Here is a 22,892-nt window from a genome sequence, read left to right as displayed (position 1 = left end):
AGAACTTAACATCACCGGAATAATCGAGACATGGTGGGACAGCTCGTATGACCAGAGTGCCGGGATGGAGGGATGGATGTAGGATCCTCAGGGCAGGCAAGGAGGGAGGTTGCCCTCTATGCAAAGGAGCAAGTTTGCAGACAACACCAAACTGGGGCTGTAGCCGATATGCTCGAGGGGAAGACCCCATTTCAGAGGGACCTAGCCGAGCTGGAGAAATGGGCCAACAGGAACCTCATGAAATTCAGCACAGACGAATGCAAAGTCCTGGCACCTGGGAGGGACCGAACCGCTGCAACGGCGCAGGCCGGGGAGCAGCTCTGCTGACAAGGACCTGCAGGAGGGTCTCGGCAGACGGTAGGCTAGACGCGAGTCGGCCAGCAGTGCACTCTGGCAGTGCCGGCGGCTAACTGCATACTGGGCAGCACCAACAGAAGCACAGCTGGTAAGTTTAAAAGAAGTACGCCCCCTTTCTGAAATAACAAGATGAGCTTCGCAAAGTCCATCTCCGTTTCAGCATTCGGTTTGCTTTTAGATGATTGCAGTGGTTGCATAAAGTGAAAAGGGGGTGGGGGCAAAACAGTAAGGAACTGCTGCAGAGATACCAAAATCCAGCTACATACAGAATTGATTCATTTAATAGACAACCACTTTAGCATATATTGGGAGTTTCAAAGCAACAGTATATAATCTTAGACGTATCGTGTAATGTTATTTGGCCAACACAATTTTGTATTACAGTTGTGTATGTTAAACTTGGCAAAATCTGCCCGTAAAATGTGGTAACAGCCTCAGAAAATGGAACTGCTGGTAAGCCACTTATGGCACTTTGTTAAGGAAAGTGCTAAATTGGTCGGCAGAAGACAAAAGACAAGTTGAAGCTGACAGGCGCCAACAGCGCTAAGAGGTGAACAAAAGAATTCCCCTCATCTTTCCCGTCTTCCCCCCTCCACGATGCTTGTTCAAAGCTAACCAAAAGCAGTTCTCAGCGCTTGCTCAAAGGAACCCCAATACCCGGGGAATGCACACCCCTTCCACCCCACCAAAACACACCACTGTTGCCCTAGATTGAGACTGGGGCCATCAGTGAGTAATGGGGTACAGCCACCATACATCCAGAGATGCCGCCATGAAGGACTATAAAGAACTGAAAAAATCTTCTGGAAATTTCATTAAAAAAGTGCTCAAGTAGTGGCTAGTGTGCACTAACTGGATAAACTGTTTTGTTTGAAGACTTAAGAGAGATTGTGTTAGATCAACGAATCAAAAACAAGAATGAGGGTGGCTGTGCTGAAGTTTATTCGGCAAGCAGAAAGTGTGGTGCAAAAGGGAAAAAAAAAGTGCTTCCCAGAACTGCGGTACAATCCAGTTTGCATCGCAGTTTCCTGCTGAATACCACCCAGAACACAAAAATCATCTCCAAAGGAATGGCCTTCTCCCAGGTCCAAGCAGAGGATTTAGAGGGGAGAACCAGTCTAGCATACATGTGCAGCACTCTACTTAGTCAAAGTCTATTTACAAAGTCCTCTGGGCTCTTTTCTCCTCAGTAAGTTCTGCAGGGAACACTAATGAGTGCCGAGTGTTCATTTAAAAACTCGCTCTCTCTGCATGCAAGATCTCAATAGCTTGCACAACTCATACGCAATCGTCAAGAAAGCTCAGTTAAGGAAAAGCATATGAACATTTTGTCCAACTCTTAGGGTTTTGCATAAAACCCCACACACAATCAGGGTCATGAAGAAAGTTTTTAGTTGAAGTTGTATTTTGCAGGCCATGACTGACAAAAGTATTCCTCTCTGAACAGGAATGAATTGGGAAAGCAATGTTTTGCAGAAGACAAATCAACTTTTAACATTCAGAATGAGAAAAATATGCGGTATTTTACCCTGTCTGGTCATTTACGAAAAACAATACCACAGATGAATTTGCTAATGGAAGATAGAGGGACTAATGAAGATGCATGCTCTAAAATGAAGGCTACTTAAGCACAACATACTTTTCCAAGGAAGAGATCAAATAGCCTTTCAGATTCCCTGTTAATCTATGCAGATATCAATTTACAAGCAAAAAAGGAAGTTTTAACACATCCCAAAGAGAAAAAAGCCAGACACAGAGGACCTTGAGTGCTCAAGTTATACTATATTGGATTAAGCCTAACCACAATTACTACCAAAGAGCGCCCATCTTCACCACCACTACGCATCTCAATCCCTCCCTCACATCTGATCTACCACTTACACAGCCAGAGTTAATTCTGATCAGCAGGCAAATTTGGCAGAAAACTAGCCCAACAAAAAGTGATTAATTTGCCGTCAGTTCAATTCACTGAGCTGATGAGGCTTGCTGTTTATGACGGCTACTTCTAATGGATGGGAAGGGAAGCAGCCAGGCCAGATCGAATCAAGTGTAATATGAACCACACTGGCATGCTTTCATATTTCTGCTTCTTGATGGAAAGCTGCAGTACACACATTCTTACAGTAAATAAGAAGGAAGAAAATGGTTTAAAAGGTTTGCTGATTACAAAATAAGCAGGCATTTTGCAAATAGGTGAGCTTCACTTAAAAATCTACAGTCCCCAATCCAGTGCTGCAGCAGGGATCAGGGGAAGGAAGAAGCTGCAGCTATAGCAAAGCCACATTCCCTGATGGTGGCTTGCAGGTCCATGGCAGTAGTTCCTAATCCAAACTATCAATCTGGAGCCCAGGCCTGTCTAATCCCTGCTAACTCTGGGCTTGCTTTCTAATACAGGCTGAAGAGACAACAAAAGTAGTCCCAAGTCTGGGCAGGGAAAAAAAGTAGATTGCGAGGCACAAATCATAGCCAGTTTAACCAAGAGAGGTGCAGCTACCAGTGGAAGCCTGAAAAGCAGTGGCCTAGAGACAGACCAGCGCATGACAGCGTCTAAGCAGGTAGCATGCAGAGATATTCACCCTCCCTTCCTAGGTATTTTTGTAGCAAAAAACAAAATTTCTTAATACCTAGTCAAACTGCTACAGTCAGAGAGAAGTTAAAGCAGCTGACAGCACTAACAAGCTAGGAGAGAACAGTGTTAGGAGAGTAAATATACACATTTCTATTATGTAACAAGTAACTGACACTGGACAGGAAGATGACTGAAACAGGGGGAAAAAAAGTCACAGCGTAACAGGTAGGTTGCCACCCATGCAAGGCAGCAAGCCAGGGAAAAGCAGCGAGAAATGAACATCAACCAGTAAGTCTTCAAGCTTCTGCAGCACCTTTGCGTTGTGTCATTCTGCGCATCTCTGAGGCAACAGCATCACAGCTTTTCAGCCTAATAACTTCCATGAAGTCGAGACTATGACATAAACAGCTCACGTCTCTATCATGAACATGCAGAAATTTCTGCAGATTCTCTCTGATGTTGGAACTCGAGGCATGAAAGCATGCCTTCTTCTTCCCAGCTAAATTACTGATCTAAGAAAAGAGCCCCTCTATGCGCCATTCCAGCAGCAGCACAGAACTGAAGCCTCTTGTGAGAAGCGCACTGACCACGGCCTTTGACTAAGGCGACGTAACGGACACACTGGAACCAGAGATCAGGCATGCAAAATCTAAAGGCCAAGACCTCAAGCCATTCTCATGCACCAACCCATAACAGCACAGACTGGAGAAGCTTATTCTTAAAGCCTTTGTTCATAACTCAGTATTTAACAACTAGAGAGTCCTCACTTATCTTGAACATGCAGCTGCCATTTGTTCTCTTGCTTTACATAAACTTTTACTTCCTTCAGTGCAAAGAGTCAGATTTTAATTTATTTCTTATAGTCAGTTAAGAATCTGGGCAGAAGAGGTAAGAGATGATGTTTGCAGGACACTTGCTGTAAGCCACACTGCTTTCAGAGTTACCTGAACACTCTAGCTAGAGCTCTATCTAAATAGGACTTAGGAACAAACACAAGCAGCAGCAATTACTGTATGGAATTCAAAATTCCAGACATGGCAAGTTACACTAAGAATAATTCCTCATTTGGTCCGTAAAAATTCACACTACATCACTGTCCATGTATACAAGTGCAAAGTACCAAGCAACTAAAAACCTCAATACTCGTGATCTAAGAAGTCTAAACAAACAAGTTCCAACAAGATATTAAACTAGTGCACACTGGTCCTACCAGGACATTAGAATCAGAATAACTTAGAAGGGATGCCCTGGAGATCATCCGGTCCAGCTCTCTTGCTCTAGGACACAGGGCCTCAGATGTGGCCCTGGAAGTGCCGTCTAGATGGGAATCATCCCTTCCCTTGACACGCTGGCTGTGCTCTTGCAGGTGCAGTCCAGCACTTAGTTAGTCTTTGTCACAAGGGCACCCATCAGCAAGACTCAGTGGATGACCACCCAACTGCAGCTGCAAGCCCACTATTCAGCCGAGATGTCAAAAAACAAAACAACCCACACACAACCCCCACACAGAAAAACAGAGTTTGAGGGAGGGGAAATTAAATCTCCAAAAGCCAAAATTTTTCACTCAAAAGTTTACAAAAACCTCCCAAAACACAGGGTCAACACAGTATCTCACAGGGCTTGGCGAGAAAGGGAGCGGGAGTAACTCAGTTTACAAAGAACAGAGGCCTGCAAGACCCTACAGAGTGACCATGCCTTCAGCCAAACACTGTCAGCAAGAGGCAGAAGCTTTATACAGAAATTAATGCTTTTTATGTAAAATTATCAGGAATACTGCATGCTGAACTAATCCTCATTAATGTGGAAGGGAGGAATGCCTTAGTCTAAGATGTAGCAGTCAGAAAACAAGAACAAGATCCTGACATCCTGCAAGTAGAAAAACTGAAAGTGCCTCCAAAAAAAAAAAAAAAAACCCAGCACATGCTGTTGATAGGCAAACATGTGACTTATGTGAATGCCAAAGTAAGAAAAAATTTATTAGTTAAAAACAGCGAGCAAAACATAAGTAGGTTAGGCAGATCATACCCTGATTAATCCACACAGACTGGCCTAAAATTCCTATCAAATTCAATAAATCATATAGTTCTTTCATCCTTCCCAGCAATGTAAGGCTATCAAAATAAGTTTTAAAAAGACTAAAGACTCAAAGCCATCCTTACAACAAAAGAGCGGTTCATGAAGGTATAAAACAAGTTAGAAGTCAGGGCTGCAGTCCCTCCTTCCCTCCCCCCCCACCCCAAATCTAGGCCCACGTCTTTGTGGCAGTTCCAGTTCCCATCTGATTCCTCAACAAGCCTGGGGAATTTAATCAGCAGGAAGCATCTGAAAAACCACACAGCACCAGGACTCCTTTCCAGCTAGCCTGATCCCCCGATCTGACTTAACTCCCTCAGGTCAGATGACCACCAGTGCCAGCACAACGCCTGGACAGGAGCGCGCGGCTGGAACAGACAGGCAATGACAAGCCTGACACCCATCAGTTTAAGCTGCTGTGGAATCATGCTCTAAATGCAGTGACATCCCAAGCCTTTGAAAAATATCAGGATACTGAGAGTTGAACACACCAAAACCAGCAAGTGCTAAAATGCAGGCTTCCACAGGAAGGCAAACAGTGACACACAGTGCTTTTGCAATATATTCTTGCGCTACCAAACACTATTAGCACATGTATTCTAGCTTACAGAGTTACATTAGTTTGAGAACCCTAATGTCATTTCTCCAAATGCTTCAGTTTTGGTGTTTGAAATATACATATCCTGAACTACTAAAAGGACGATCTCAATGTTTAATGATGTCCATTACCAGTGACAGACTACTGAGGAGAATGGGGGGAAATGATTTCAACGTTCACATTCAAATTCTTCTGCCGTATTAAGTTTACGAAGCGGGTGAATAGCTTTGTTGCTTATGCAAGTTCCAAGAATCTGCATTTGTAGGGCATGGAAAAGCGCGATCAAGCAGCACAAGCTAGTTGAGTCAGCTAACCGGTAACAGTGAGGTGGAGAAAATGCTCAGTGGTTAAGTACATTGAAGTAGGCCTTCAATAATTTCTCAGTAGCATGAAACGCAGCAAAAGGAGTGCAGTCACAAGCAATTCAAAACTGAACTGACCAGACTTAAAATAAAGTTAGACTACACAATAACACAATAGATTAAAGGTAAATTATTATAGTGTTAGCAAGATGAGAGAACAATATAAATTTTTGCTAAACCAATTCAAACAACGATAAATCATTCGAAACACTGACTGAAGTCATAACTGAAATCTTTCTTTAAAAAAGCACCAATTCTAACACAAATTCTTATCTGCGCTACAAATCCCAAGGAACAGATGCACAAAAATGTAAGTGGCAGTTCAAATACGCTGAGCTTACTAAAGGTAGCACAGCATGATGTTAACTGAGCATATTTCTTTCACAAGTTAGGAAAAAAAAAGTTGCCGCACAAAGTATGGGCAGTAATTCTCATTCATCAAGACTTCAGCACAGGAAAGACTACTTTCAGGTAAGCAGCAGGTTATAACCACAACCAGGGGAAGCTTGTTAGGGAAGGGAACCACCTGTGGGACTCTCACCCTGCTAATGCACTAGCCAGCGTTTAACAAGAATGTTTTCCAACAGGTTATGTTTCATACTAAGTCTCTTGCCACCCATTACTATTAGAAGAGGATTAGTACCAGAATTGCAGCCAAAAACTAATACAAGGCCTGGCCGAGGAGGAGGTGACAATACATTAGAAGTCCTCCTGCCCGATAAAACTATAAGGTGTAGAGGTAGGCTATTACTAATGGGGAGCCCAGGAGGCAGGACCCATTCTATCTAATGTGTTCATCTAATAAACCCTTGCTCAAAAAGCGAGTTCTGGTGAATCACCATTAAGAATACTGCCAAGACACAGATGTGTCAAGATATTGATGAGACCGAGCTATCACACAACAGAAGATAAAAATGTGAAGTTTTATTTACTCACAAGGAAAGGGAATGGGAAGTGCCTAAGGCCAAAGCTGCAGGATTAGGCGTCATTCACCCAAAATTCTAGCAGAATTTTCATAGGAATTTTCTGCATTATTTTTCTTATTTCCTACCTGACTTCAAGACATTAACTTTTTTCTAAAGACACCAGAAACGAGGAATAAAATATTAAGTGACAAGTCCTGATGGGATGGGACTGAAGCGAAACTAACAGCCGCTATGGAGAGGAAGGCTCTCCTCCCTCCCCTCCAACCACAGGCCTCCACCGCTTATCTGAGGCAACCCTAGCACTCGTGACTGCACAGTAAGCAAATTCAGCTCTAACTAGAGCAACAGACAGCTAACCAGTCCCAAACTGCGATTCCTTTTTAATCCTTTTAGGCTGAGCTGTATCAGTTTACCTGGATATCAGAAGAGGACCAGCTCAAACAGAGGGAGGGATCACACCGGTGGAGACAAGGAAGGGTAGAGGGAACCAAACCACTCATCCTCCCCAGTTAGGCAGCAATGAAATGTTAATTTAGCTCTTTTGTATCAGGAAAAAAAAAAAGATCACATCTTTAAAGCAACCACTTTTGTCATAGTTCGTGAAACCTCTCCTAACTATAGGGAAAGACATGCTGTTCATTCAGTAACTTCATGAGATTCAGGAAGAAACTTCCACAGGTTCATATAAGTAACTGTTCTTCCACGATGCCTAGACTGTCTTTGCCTGTTCAAATGTATTTTTGGCTGTTAAACAATAAAGCTTCCTACAGAGTACCACTGCAATGTATTGTACTGATGTACATCTTAAAAATTTAAATAAAACTTAATTAATTTTTGGTGTTCCAGTATGAAAAATGAAGAGCAATTTAAAAAAAGTTCTAGATACTTAGCACTGAGCATTTCAAAATTCACCAACCACCACTGTGTATGGCTCAAGCAGCCTCGGGCAGGGGAGAAGCATCACTGTCCTAAGGATTTGAAGCTGTCTTCCATTTCCAAGCACCAGCAATACATTCACATATCCTCAGGCAGAACTTAAGTAGTTAAATTGCTGCCTCACTACAGCACATAACTTTTCAGGTGCTAAGCTGCTCAGCTTGCCACTCCCTGTTCTCCTAAATCAGCTTTCATACCCGCATGCAGGGAAGTTTAGGACTTCCTCAAGCACCCATCTACTGATCCATTTGTGTGACAGCCTTAGCACTAAGGCTACATTTAAAAAAAAACCACCCCAACCCAAAAAGCACGATCGAAAACAAACAAAAAACCCCCACACCAACCCCAAAGCAAAAAACAGCAGAAAAAAGCACATACGCACAGAACCACAGAAGTTAGTCCAGTAATGCTGAGGCTTTAAACAATTATAAAATTAGCACAGCTATAAAATCAAGGTGCATATACTGTATTCACATATTCCATACATTAGTGATGAAGGCCACAGCTTAGCAGAATTTGCTTAAGCTTTACTTTGGAATTTATCTACTGAAAATTTTTATTCTGAAGATCAATTCAAAAGGTCAGACTGCAGATTCCAAACAAGCAAATACCAGCCCAAACAAGACCGTCCTGCAGCTATCACCTAGCTCACTGAAGTAAGACTTTGTCCAAGCCCCACAAATTTCAAGTTCCTTTGGTTCAATAGTTACAATCAATGGATAAGCTCGTATTTTATAATACACGTAACATTGTCTTACACACATACAAAAAGACGTTAAGCAGCCAAGTATGTTGCTGTTTACTATTTCAAAAGCACCAATTCTGTTGCTTTGTTAATAAGGCTAATTTAGCAGAAGCACAAGAGAAATGGTTTTGTCCACACACCACGTGTCCCTTCCTACCACTCCATCACCACAAACACCATAACAGACAAGCTCAGGACACCCGTACTTTCCCCCCTCCTCAGCTAGGACAGGTGTGAATTTGTCCATTCACACGTGCAGAAGGCTGCAGCGGAGCTGCCCTTGGACAGAGCTATGGCCATCTCACCGGTGGGGATCCTCACAAGACCGGGGGAGCCAGGTGCACAGCCCGCTGCCACCAAACAGCACCTCCTGCCCTGCCCTCCCCGCTTCTTCACGCCCGCCCTGCCCCAGCCACAACCTCCTGCCGCTCTCCTCAACTCATCGTCCGACGGCCAGCAATCACCAGCCAGCCCAGCTATGGACAGCGGTGGGCTCACCAGCAGCCCTGCCGGTTCAGGGCAGGGCCTGAGACACACAGGAGGCAGCAAGACCTCCCTGTGCCCTGGAAAGTTATGCCATTCCCATCAGCTGCTCCAGAAGCCGTAGCCTAACGCTAACTGCATTGCCTCCACCTGCTAAACACAAGTGGTGCAAATGCACCACACTAAATCCTTAGCCAACAGTCACGCTCAGCACTCAGCTCACATGTGCAGCAAAATTAATATCAGATGGCCAAAGTGAAGCCTGCACCACCACAGCAGTACCGGACCCCCTCCCGGCAGCAGGAAACCGCTGCTCAGGAGGGAGCTCCGCAGCGCACAGCTGAACTGATAAATCTGGGTTTCACCTTATTTTAATAAACTGGGCTGAAAACCTGCATCCATCTGGGAGCTATTCAACTATCCCTGAGGTAAAGGCAGCAAACAGTTTAAATGTCTGATTTTAATCTGTTGCCATGCAAAATTCAAAGCCCCGAAAAGGTAACACAGGATTTTGGGAAGAGGCGAGTTGCCTTCCCCAGAGCGGCTACCTCCTGGACATGGGAGAGCTCCGACCGGTGCTCCGAGGAGCCCAGCGGCTCTCGCTCAGCTCAGCAGACACCACCACTGAACGGTGCCGCGTCCTCCTCTCCTCCTGGCCAGAGGCCCCGCACCTGCTCTTGTGCTCAGCTCACCACCCAGGACGCCAGCCAAGCGCGCTCTCCTTTTTCCCCAGGACAGTTTGCAGAACCTCTTCCTTCTAGGAGCAGCCAACTATCATAATGACTCAAGCCAACTTCATTTTTGGACACCTGCATTGTCTCCATCACTGATGGCCTCAGTCTGACCTCTTCCTTCCCATTACAAAACCCAATGCTTCCCTTCCACACCGAAATGTGGAGACTATCTTCCTCCAGCAACTTGACAGCAGGTTTCCAGTGATCCCCACGTTCAACTGCCAGATGGATCCAGCTCTGCCTCGCGCATGACTGAGTGACAGCACTCGGGGAACTTGTCGGCTCACCTTGTTCCAGACAGCAGACTCCCTTTCCCCCACATGGCCTGCAGCAATGCACCTCAAGCCTGGGAGCCGATCCTGAATAGCTGGTAACTCCTGTGGCTTTCGAGCCAGAAGTTGGCTATTTCAGAACGAGAAGATCTGTTGGCCCATTCTGTTGTAAACTCTACATTACACAAATCTATATTACACAAGGAAGCGTGCGTGTAAATACGAAAGCATGGAAGGATAAAAAAGATACTCCTTAATTCGCGAGAGGAGATACCCTAACCAAATACACATGTAGGCCAGAAAACAGCTTCCTACACGGACTAAAAGCAAGCTCTGAGGAGAGTAAGACACAGGCAAACATCTGGTAACATTACAATGCTTTTGCCTCCCAGCTTCCAGGAACTGCAGGCGCAAGACCTTTCAGAGCCAGAATCTGTTTCTCTGGATTCCAAGTTAAGAAACCAAGGCAACCAGTTTATAATGGAAAGTCAATCTTACTCATCTTCTTTCAGATCTTTCTCAACACAACAGAATCGGGATCTGACGATTGCAAAACTTTGGTCTTCATGATATGTTGGCTGGAATACCTTTGTTATCACTAGCTGGCCCTGGGGAAAACTTATAAAATCTGCCAAGAAATTTTTTTGGAAAAATTAAATGGTCATTTCTTAAGTTTGTTCAAATAAACAAAAGAGTCTGAGTGAAATTTCTCTACTTTCATTTAGCAGAAGAAATGAAGCAAAATTTCATATAGACACACTAAAAGGAAGGAAGAAGAAAAAGTGTCGCTGATCATCAGAAAAGATAACAAAATATTGAGAATGTGAAGCAATGTCTCTATTGTAACTTCTCAATGATTAAAAGATAATCTTTTTCTTGATTTTTATTTCAAAAGCTCATGAAAGACTAAGTAAGTTGCTTCCCTCCGTGGTGTTAACAAGAGCCGAAATTCTACTTCTTATCAGAGAAACTGGATAAATAGTGGGAGGAGGAGAACTGCAAGCAGAGCACAAACAACAACAAAAATCCTTTGGCTCTCCTCCTCTCAAGGTATCCTAAAAACCTTCTTCCTTACTGTTAGTTTATCTTCCAAACCACTTCACTCTTGAAAGATAGATAAAAACACATCTTCATCCTCCCAAAACCTTAAAAGCAACCACAATCCTTCCCATAGGAGTAGGGGAACAGAAGAGAAAAGCGTAATTTGAATTGTGATGATTATCTTATATGCACACAAAGACACCAAGCTTTTCAAAGCTGTGTTCTCATGATCTCCTGTCCAGCCTCCCTGGAAAGAGGTGAGAAGCTGAGTTTTCCTCAGCTACACCACTCACCAGATAGAGAGCTGATGAGGAGGTCATCCAAGATTTCCTTCTACTGAATCTTATTTCTATTCATTACTCATGCCTTTCCAAAATCCTGTCAAGTAATGCAGTATAAATAACCTACATAAAGACATTTTAAAGGAGTAAGAGTTTGAACCGTTTTCAATTTAAAACAAACACATAAAAGCACAGATTATATTAGCATACTTCTAGCCTCAAACCAGGATTATTCAAATTGGAAACTGCCAAAGAAAAAAATGACAGCATGATTCTGCACAATTCTGTTATTCTGTAGCAGATAAACTAAATAAAAAGAAGAAAACCTATCCCGAGTTGGCAGGACACCAATAAAATAATACTAATCCATGCAGTTAAGCAAAAAATGAGATATCATAACTTAACTGCAAAGCACAACACATTAGCGGAGATCTTCCACATATCCTGCTAGTGTTCTCAGAATGCAGACACTTCTTTCGACTATGCAATGATCCTAATTCCTAAAGATCAGGATTCTCAAATATATACATCCTGCCACTGCACAGGAAATAAGGTTAAAAGAACAGAGGGAGGAAAAAATGCACATTTACAATTATACACACCGAGTTTGTTGCTCAGACAAGACATTCCCTGGAAGACATGGAGAGATTTTATAATAGATTTCAAGAAGAATCAAGTTTTGTGGGTTGTTTTTAAACAGGTAGATTCTGGGCCTGCCTAATTTAACCATATCTCCTTCTTAAAATAAGTTACTAGTAAATTGCTGCTTTTTTGCACAAAATCTTTCATGAGTTTTTTTTCCTTCCTTCCTTTTGGGAGGGGAAAAGGAAAGACAGATAGAGAGGGCCAAGAGAGAGTTCAAATACTTCAACATTAGAACTCAGCAGTTATTTTTAAGAACCCCATGATGGGAAAAGTTGGCATGACAGTGGGCTAAGTACTTCTGAAAGCTGTATTTCTAATCCCAGCTGAAGGTAAAACCCCTTGCAGACTTCAATAACGAAATGGCAGCAGCTCACATGCCAAGCTGAGCTGATCGCACCAGCAGTAAAACTACATTCCTTTCTCCTGGTGTGCGAGTCAGGAGTCATTCAGCCTGCCATTCACATTCTTACCAAGCTTAACCGCAAATAACCAAGTGTTTACAAAATTACACTTCATTTCTCTTAAAAAATGGACAGAGCTGCCTAGTAGCATTTCTTTCATTGCTACAGCAAAACCCTCTTATTCAATATAATTAAGACAAACATTTAAGAGGAAGTAGTAATGTCAGCAAAGAAACGTATGAGAATTAGTGAGATTTTCTCTGTTCACTGACACTGAAATTTACAGAGCTATGAATAAATCAAGCTACTGCTGCACACGGATGTTACATCTATGACTTTTTATTGACCTAGGCTATTAGAGTAATCCAACCCTCACTGCTATTAAGTGCTGGAGATTTCCAGCTCTCTCGGAAAAGCCCCAGTTTATATGCCACACATTTTAATTAAGCAAGAGGTGTTAGCCCTATATAATCCTGAGGGACTAAAAGGGATTGTCAGTTTAGCCCAACTCTGCCAAAATCAGCTTTAACCCTATGAGTTAGCTGCCAGACAGGCTGCGTCTACATCAGATCTTGCAATACAGATGTTTACATAGCTGCCACGGCAGTTGCCATGTCTCGGCTTCGTGCCGCCTTCCCCACAAGTACGGCATGAGCACCCAGTCCCATCAGCTCTGCCACGGCCACCTGGATCACAGCGCATCTGTGGAGACGGTCTGTGCTGCCTGATGGGCTGTGGTTGGTTTAGAAAAGATAAATACTATATCCTGTTGAACCCTCATTATCTGAAGATGCAACTCCAACCCTCAAGCTGCACTTCTGTGCTCCTTCCTTCCTTCACATCCTAAGATAATAATTTTCTTCCCTTCTGAGAGCTAAGCTCATTTGGCACTCATATCCTGGAAAGAAAGAAAGAGAAGAAAGAAAATTCCTATTAGAAATTCATAAAACATGCAATTCCCCAAAAGCCCTGCCCATGAGATCAAGACGACTGCTTTCTCAGCAGAAAGGTTTTCAGTGGTATAGCAAGAGTCTCAACAGATTTAGGGCTCACAGCCTGCATTTACTTGCCAGGTAATGGCACCCGTGCAGAAATTGATGAAAGTGTTGCGTTTGCTTTTACCATTACACAGTGCCCTCCAATGGCCAGCCCATAATATGGATCTCAAAAACACTGAGCCAAGAGAGATGCTTATCATCCTTTCCCCAGGAACAGTGTTTAGGTGACAAGGAATCCAAAGACCAAGCTACAGAGCAGAGTCCCTCGCCTGCGCTCGTGAGACCACAGAATAATCTACGCACTTTACAAGGGGGCAGGGGAAGAGGAGAAATGAATCTGTCTTTGAATATATATATATTATATATATATATATATACACACACACACATAATTATTCCAGTGCCTAAGACCCAGATCTTAATGCAAACTACCTTAAACATATTTACATTAATTTTACATTAAAGCTAAAATTTACTTATAGTATATGCTTACCATTGTTACTAATAACAACTGATTAAAAGCAAGTTTAAAATGCAAGCTTTTGTAAAAATCTAAAATTTACTGACTTACTGAATCAATCACAACCTATTAATTTTGTTACTATGCCACAACAAGTGCATATGAAAGCCCTTACATTTATGAAATGCTTCCTTATCTGGACTTTTTAACCATCATTTAAAATTTTATGTGCTATCTCTGGGAAGCCAATGCATTTAAAAACTATAAAACCAATTCAGATTTTTTTTTCCATTTAAAAAGTCAATAAAAATTGTTACTGCTCTGAACTGCTTATTACTAGGACACTGTGTCACTCCTGTGACCAAAAGAGGTCCCCCCCACACACTCCGATGAAAAAATCATGCTTTATATAGCCAGACTATTCAGAGCAGAAACAAAAGCCCACTATTTTTAAAGAACCTGCGTTCACTGTGTTGTTAACTAAAGGTATCTCGCAGGGACTCAAGCCTTCATCCTACTGATTTCTACGTAAAAGCCTCCTGCAGACAATGCTTCCAGCCTGAGCTATGGGAGCTGGAAGAGGCGCTGGGGAGGCCGAATGCCCAACACCGGGCTGCTCCTTCTCCAGAGCACAGCTCAGCTCCAGCAGGAGTGCAAAAGCCGCTTCCCTCGTGCTCCAGCCGCGGCGACATCCTGGTGCCATTCCCAAACACGGTCATTCAGGCAGTGCCTCTCCAGTCCTCTGCTCCCCTCCCGAGGTGCCCTTCCAGCATCCCACAGTTGCCAAAGGAGCTGAGCTGGGAGCCGGTTCAAACAAGCAATACAGCAGAGAAATAACGTCCAGTTGTAATACAGTCCAGTTGTAACAAGGCTCCAGTCATTTCAGGGACCCAGCAAGCATGGCCTGGCCCCGGTGGCAGCGGGAGCAATACGGCTGCAATGTGGAAGCTGGGTGAGCAGCAAGAGTATCTTCAGACAGTTCTAGTATCAAAGGCAATGTATCAGGAAGCATTATCTTAAATCTGATTACAACCATCTAGAACACAGATGCTTTCCACACACACACACACACAATTCACCATGTTTATTTCACAAATTTATGGCTTGCTCAAAATGCAAAATAGAGAAATGCAACCCTTAAATCCACTGTGTCACCACTTTGTCACCGCGTCAAGCGGGGAAAAGATTTGCAGCTCTCTCCTCAGTAATAAATAAAGCTCACTGGTAACCAGTGCGATAACATATTCCTTTTGAAGCCTTCTAAGCCCTGTCTCATGGATAGCATTGAAACACACACAGATGAACTTCATTAACATGAAGTTCGAAGTATGGGAAAAGACACCCCCAAGAGAGATCATTCCAGAGTAACAAAACCATCAAGAACATGTAAACACAAGACAAAAGCCAACTTCCCATATGCCTCATTTGGAAACAGTTTACACAAAAGAGACAGTTTCCCCACTGTATTGCAGCCATATTCATCATTTGCCTCACAGCCTAACTGTCCTTTACCATCACTTCATTTTGGCAAGTTTTATTTGTATTCTTTACCCTGACATTAGTCTGCCTATACTTTAAAGATATTCATCCCATATACAGGCAGCATTTCCATCATATCTGAAAGCTGTTTTTTAGTTGCATGTGCTAAAATCATGACTTAATAAAAAACAGAGTATCACAGAGGCTCCGGAGGTCTTGAAATCCTTCAGGACTCATTTCTCACCCACAACTGTTTGCTCAATACAGTGCACAAGAATGAAGATGAAAAAAGAGATGAAGCAGCAGTGACTATATCCCAAACTGTTTATTACAAGGCTTATGCAGGTATTTCTCAGGCTGCGTAAACACGAACATGAGCTCCTTTCTGACAATTACCAATGCATCACCAAAAAACCAAACCCTCAAGAGGGAGCTTTTAATTTCTGTTTATGCAATCAAAAGCCATGGAAGTTAATCAGAACTTTAAAAGAGAAGAATGTTGGAACTGTAGAGAGAGCAGTTTGCATTTAAACATTTTCTTGGCCTATATTTAAAGATATATAAACACATGAGAGAGACAAATACTCTTTCACACATACAAAAGTAATGAAAAATTACTCTTTCTTCAAAGTTCTTTTTCTAAAGATATTTTATTTATTCAACTAAATAAGACACAAGAAATTGCAGAAGTTTTTGCTTCTACTCAAGCTTTTCAGGAAGAGGGAAGGAAAAACTTACAAAAAACTTCAATATTGTTTGGGCTTGACTCTCAAGAAACCCAAACTGAAATGAGAGGTGCACTTCATTAAGGGACAAATTATTTCTTTAGCGTTAAAGAAAATGCTTAAGCACCACTTTAACAGAATTACCGGGGCAGGGCAGAAGGCTGATAGGGCCATTTATCAGCTTTCTTATTCTTTACAGCCACCAAACTCCAAAACTATATATGGGTCAAAAACCCTCCTGGAAAGTCACAATGGACTTTTTCTTCTTAAGAGGAAAAAAGAAAGGCTAAAAAATGAGTTAAGTTCATGAGATTAATCTGTTCACTACTAGAATTAATGGTCCTGATGTTTTCCATAGTTTAGAAAGTCCCTAAACAGCTGAAAGCTAAAAATTGGGAAAAACTACTTATACCACTTGGACTGCTGCTCCCAGTTTTGCTCCCTTTCCCCCAGCTTCCTAGGCCAGCAGAGAAGACCTCTCATTCTTATCAACAGCAACACTTAACAAATTGCAATTTCACAACCAACTATGGATCCACAACATACGTTAAAAGAAAACACTCTAAATGCAAACAGAAACAAACATTGTAAGCTACTAAGGTGCAAAATTTTTAAAGGTACTGGTATTTCAAGCTTGCATCAGAGCATCTAAGCTTCCAGTAGACTATGCGAATAGTGTTTGCAGGACATGCATTTGATTTACAGTGCATCTTCATTAATATGTTAATCTAAGTTTTTCATAATTCATATTTACAAAGACGCAGATTTATGAAGACGCCAGGAAAAAACCTAGTCTGTCAGTAGCTAAGTGCAACAGCTGACTCTGTGACCAAGTCCCCGAACTACTGGGTGTCTTACTGCCCATCAGAGTGTTTGAACAAAATATAAACAGATGTCCATACAGAAGATGCCCACGGAGAATTATAGCTATTTACAGAGATTAACATAGGCACAAACCCTGCAAACACTTAAGCATATGCTTAAAGACATGAGGTAGTCCTACTGACATGCACATCTACTCTATAACTAGAAATTAAACCTATGCTTAATTATTTGTAAGAGATACTGCTATTTTTATGGAAAGCCATTAAGCAGGTGTAGCTTATATTTAAGTAATTACTTTTTCCAATTGGCAAATGGTAGAACACGTCGTTCTACAGATTTTCTACAACAATCTACAGATTTTGTTTCTCAAATCAAGAGGCCAAGTCAAGTCCAAGCCAATACTAATGGGAAGTTGTTATCCCCCAAACCCAACATGCAATAAAACTGTCTAATCACACGTGCCTTTCTCAACCGCTCTTTAGAGGCACCTTTACAAAGCTTCCTTACAGCTGCTGTCCCCAGAATCTTCTCCTTCAGCGTCTTCTTTTGCTCATACACTTACCAAAGACCTGACAATGATTTAGACCTTTGGAGTACTGAAACTACAGTCTACCAGCCTACACAATACTGCTTATAATTCTACTTTGGAGCAGGTTGCCCAGATAGGTTACGGAGTCTCCATCCTTGGAAATACTCAAAACCCACCTGGACACGGTCCTGGGCAGCCTGCTCTGGCTGACCCTGCTGGAGCAGGGGGGTTGGACTACATGACCAATCTCTAAAAGTCCCTTCCAACCTCAACCATTCTGTGATATTCTTCTCCATGCATTTCCTCACCCTTTTCCCCTCCCCCTTTCTTTCCCACTATTTCCATCTGAGGTCTCTGTTGTCATATTTTTAGACTATCACTGTTCTGTTTTGCAAAATGCCCAGTACAGGCATGATCTACAGCAGTACAAAAAAAACAAGAGTCAATCCACTATAAAATTATTGTTCCTAGTAGACAGGATGACTCTTGCAGTCATCAGTACATTTGTGATGTGGGACCATGTGGGACATTGCAGAGAGACTGAACGTATGCTTTTCTAAGCAGTTATTTTTCAAACAGCTTGGTTTTATCTTGGAAGGCGAGAGCGAGATGCCTCTTCTCACGTGGAATGCCATGCCCTTGGTGGCTTTTAGCAGGCCAGGTCTCTAACTGCGACTTGCAGTTTGAGGCATTATCACAGTAACTGCTGCTCTCATCGTAAAGAAAATTCCTTCCATCTCAGATCCAAGGTATAGAGTGGTACATAAAGTTCGCACAGCCAAAGGTTGCATATCTCTGTTCAGTGGATTTCTCAGTTTTTTCACTTCTCTTTAGCATTCTACACAAGTACCAGCATATGTCAAGGAAGAAGGCAGGGACAAAAGGTATCAGTGAGCACATGTACAACAAAAGCAGCAGTCAGACTGAAAATTGTTTTCAGCCACCAATTCTGGACACAGCAAGATTCTTCACAGCTTTCATTTTTCCTGATAGATAACACTTGATAACATGCTCAGAAACGTGCATGCCCGTAAGCTCCATGAACTGGCTTTAGCATTTCAGGATGCCATATTGGCGCGGCAAGCCCGGCTGCCCTAGCTGTTTCTCCAGCTCATAAAAGCCCTCCAGCACTGCTCTAACAGACGGGATCATCGCAGCTCACACAATAGACTCCTGGTTATCGGAGCGATCAGGCGGCACCAGAAGCACGCTGATAAGTGGGAGTCCAGCGAACAAGGAAACGAGCCAGGAGGAATTGTTCTTGGGGATTCCTGCAGCCACAACTGTTGCGAGGTAGACGTGTTCCCACACGAAGGTTTACCAAAACAAACAGGGGAGCAAAGAGATTCTACTCTAATTTTGCATTCGTGATCTTAAGCACCCAAACCTTTGTAATACATTCGCTTCTCCCCTACCTTCACATACATACGGAGTATTTTAAATGAGATTGGTTTATAAAGCTATGAAAGCAACAAATCCTGAACAAACCACCCTCTCCCTTTACAAAAACACCCACCCAAGCAGAAGAACCTCCTTTCCAATTAGGATTAAACCGTACAGTCATCTACAAGTACAATAGGTGACAAAATAGCCTGCCAGCTTTTACAGGCAGATTTTTTTTCATGCCATAGTTTTTTCCACAGCACAAAAACACTGGCAGATACCCCATCATGTTTAGTCCATAAATCTGGCCATAATGTTGTTGTTATTATTATTCAGTTTTGTAAAAATAGAACCTTGACAAGCAACATGCCTGACACAACAATAAAACCAACCTACTGAGATCACAGAACAGTAACAGCTTATCCCCTTTCGGTGGTTTGCTGTACTGCCTACTAAGAAAAAGGAGCACCTCACCAAGATAATGAAAGAAAGGGGTATTAACTGCAATATTTAACATTCCTTTAAGATAAAGCGGACGGCTTTGCCTGTGTGTATTTGATTTGTTAACACTGCCCATGGTTCCGCACAAGACACCGGCCGATAGGCGGGACCACAGCGATTAGCTATCGTGAGTCCTACCTGGCTTCTCCATCGGCACTAAGCACCAGGCTGCGTGCGACACTCGCTCCCAGGGTGAAAGCCGGGTTTCGGCAGGCCAGGACGGACACGCAGCCTGCGAAGGGCTGTGCTGGGGGGGCTGCAGCAGGCCGCCGCCGCCACGCGCGCCCGTGCGCGCCGCCGCAGCGTGCGGAGGCCGCCGCTGAGAACGGAAAGCTCGTGGCACCAGCCCCGTCCGCAGGCCCCCAAACACCGCCACGCGGGTGGACTCCGGCCCCGCCGCCCCCCGCCGCGGGCGGGCAAAGGGCGGCGGGGGCTCCGCGGGGACCCGCGCACCTGCCGCGCCGCCCCGCCCCGCTCCGGCGCCCCCCGCCGCGGAGGGGGCGGCAGCGCCCAGCCGCGGGGCCGGGAAGGGCCGGGGGCGAAGGGCAGCGCTCAGCCCGCCGCCCCGCGGCGCCCCGCCAGGGCTCCCGCACCCCCGCGCTGCACGCGCACTGCACACACGGGCGTGTTGCACACACGCGCGCGCTACACGGGCATTGCACACGCACTGCACACAGGCTGCACGCGCATCGCACACGCCCTGCACACACGCGCTGCGCTGCACGCGCATTGCACACAGGCATGCAGGCAGGCACACCTATGCACACAGGCAGGCATGCACGCGCACACACATGCACGCGCGCACACACCACACACACACACACACCACACACGCACAGGCCGCCCCGGGCGGGGCTGCCCCCCCCCCCGCGCCCCGCCGGCCCCGGCTCACCTCGTCCTCCGAGAGGCCGTAGACGGGCTCCACCGCCGCGGTCGCCATGGAGCCGCGGGCTCCCGCCCTCCGCTCCCGCGGGGGCGCCGCCGGCCCAGGTGAGCCGAGCCGAGCCGAGTCGAGCCCTGCCGAGCCGAGCGAGCCGAGCCCCTGCGCCCCCGCCGCGGCGGCCGCGAGCGCTGCGCCGGCGGGACAGGGAGGAGGCCGGGGAGGCGGCGGCGCGCGGACCCGCTCACAGAGCCCGCGGCCGCGGAAGCGCACCCTGCCCCGGCATCGCGGAGCCCCGCGGCGGCGGCGGCAGCCCACCGGGGCGGGAGCGGCGCGCAGACCCAATCGCAGCCGCGGTTGTTGGGGGCGGAAAGAGCCCGGCAGGGCGGGGCGGGGCGGGCTGTGGGGCCGCTGCCCGCCCTCCGCCTTGCGGCGCCCGGGGCAGCCTCGGGGAGGGGGGGGGGCACAAAGCCGCGGGGCGGGGGCACAAAGCTGCGGGGCGGCGGTGGGGGGGGGGTCCCCGGGACCGCCCCCCTCCCCACGTGGGCCGAGCCGCGCTGCCCCCCGCCCCCCTCTCCCCCGCAGGAGGGCGGCGCGCGCCCCCACGCGGCCCGCAGCGGCGCCGCCGCGCTACCTGCCGGCGGGGCCCCCGGCGCCTGCGCCCCCCGCCCCGCCCCTGCCTGCCCTGCCGTGTGGCGGAGGCGGCGGGCGGCAGCGCGGTCACACGCGCCTGGGGCCGCGGCTTCCTCGCCCCGCCGGAGGCTGTGCCCGCGCGCGGCGGAGCGGGGCGTCCCCGCCCTCCCGCCTGAGGGGGGGCCGCGGGGCCGCAGCCCCAAGCCGCGCACTACTGGGGGCTCCACGTGCCCACCCGCCCGCTGCAACCTGCCGTGGCCTCGCGCCCCCCTCCCCACCGCCTCGGCCGGCTCTGCCCGGGGGCTCCCGCACTCCAGAACCTTCTGTGGCCTTGTGCCCCCCACCTTGGCCAGGACCTGCCCGGGGGTTCCCCCATGCCAGAACCTGCGGTGGCCTCGTGCCCCCCACCTCAGTGCTTTGGTGGGCTCTGCCCGGGAGCTCCTGCACTCCAGAACTTTCCATGGCTTCACACCCCCCACCTCAGCGCTTCGGCGGGCTCTGCCCAGGGGCTCCTGCACTCCAGAACCTTCTGTGGCCTTACACCCCCCACCTCAGCGCTTCGGCGGGCTCTGCCCAGGGGCTCCTGCACTCCAGAACCTTCTGTGGCCTTACACCCCCCACCTCAGCACCTTGGCGGGCTCTGCCTGGGGACTCCTGCACTCCAGAACCTTCTGTGGCCTTACACCCCCCACCTCAGCACCTTGGCGGGCTCTGCCTGGGGACTCCTGCACTCCAGAACCTTCTGTGGCCTTATACCCCCCACCTCAGCACCTTGGCGGGCTCTGCCTGGGGACTCCTGCACTCCAGAACCTTCCATGGCCTTGTGCCCCCCCCAACCGCCTCAGCAGGGTCTGCCCAGGGTCTCCCTCACCCAGAACCCTCCATGGCCTCGTGCCCCCCACCTCAGCCAGAGCCTGCCAAGGGGCCCCTCGTGCCCATGCACCAGAACCTTCTGTGGCCTCGCACCCATGTATCAGTGAGGCCTGCCCAGGGGCCAGAACCTTCCATGGGCCCTCACCTCAGCTGGGGTCTGCCCCAGGGCTCCCATGTGCCAGAACTTTCTGTGGCTTCGTGCCCGTGCCTGAGCCGCGGTCTGCTGAGGGGCTGCTCGCTCTGCACGCCAGAACCTTCCGTGGCCTCTCGCCCGCGCCTCAGCACCTCAGCGGGGTCTGCCCGGGGGCTCCCCTGTGCCAGAACCTTCCGTGGCCTTGCGCCTGCACCTCAGCACCTCAGCGGGGTCTGCCCGGGGGCTCCCCTGTGCCAGAACCTTCCGTGGCCTCGCGCCCGTGCCTCAGCACCTCAGCGGGGTCTGCCCGGGGGCTCCCACACTCCAGAACCTTCCGTGGCCTCGCGCCCACACCTCAGCACCTCAGCAGGGTCTGCCCGGGGGCTCCCACACTCCAGAACCTTCCGTGGCCTCGCACCCGCGCCTCGGCACCTCAGCAGGGTCTGCCCGGGGGCTCCCCTGTGCCAGAACCTTCCGTGGCCTTGTGCCCGCACCTCAGCGCCTCAGCAGGGTCTGCCCAGGGGCTCCCCTGTGCCAGAACCTTCCGTGGCCTCACGCCTGCGCCTCAGCGCCTCAGCGGGGTCTGCCCAGGGGCTCCCCTGTGCCAGAACCTTCCGTGGCCTCACGCCTGCGCCTCAGCACCTCAGCGGGGTCTGCCCGGGGGCTCCCACACTCCAGAACCTTCCGTGGCCTCGCGCCCGCGCTTCGGCACCTCAGCGGGGTCTGCCCGGGGGCTCCCACACTCCAGAACCTTCCGTGGCCTCGCGCCCGCGCCTTGGCGGAGTCTGTGCTGCGGGGCTGTCCGCCCTCTGCTGCCCTGCAAAGCCTCGAGGCACACAAAAGGGGTGCATTTAACTTAAAAATAATTTTTTCCGGAATTCAGATTTTTCAGAATTCTGAGGAGCAGGTCAGGCCTATCAGGGGGAAATTTAGAGTCCACGCGAAGCGTTTGGCTGCCAAACAGGTTCTCGGTGCACATCCCTCCCAGCCTTCCCACAGAGGCGTTCGAGGCTCACGGGGAGCCATCCCACGCATCCGTAGGGCTTCCCA

The 22,892-nt window shown here is 47.3% G+C and overlaps 1 protein-coding gene across 2 annotated transcripts in view; it reads right to left on the bottom strand.

Moving 5' to 3' along the window:
* Positions 1-20,345, bottom strand: part of NEDD4L (NEDD4 like E3 ubiquitin protein ligase) — a 206,045-nt gene extending 185,700 nt beyond the window's left edge. For both annotated transcript variants that reach the window (XM_067316469.1, XM_067316470.1), the window contains exon 1: positions 20,216-20,345. In XM_067316469.1, the coding sequence (XP_067172570.1) occupies positions 20,216-20,263 (48 nt within the window). In that variant the 5' untranslated portion in view covers positions 20,264-20,345. The remainder of the gene's footprint in view (positions 1-20,215) is intronic.
* Between the last annotated feature and the right edge of the window lie 2,547 nt (positions 20,346-22,892).

This window comes from Apteryx mantelli, chromosome Z (genome assembly GCF_036417845.1).
Source record: "Apteryx mantelli isolate bAptMan1 chromosome Z, bAptMan1.hap1, whole genome shotgun sequence".
In the NCBI taxonomy this organism is placed as follows: Eukaryota; Metazoa; Chordata; class Aves; order Apterygiformes; family Apterygidae; genus Apteryx; species Apteryx mantelli.
The sequence above is the reverse complement of the archived record's forward strand: the minus strand, read 5'-3'. Positions and strand labels throughout refer to the sequence as shown.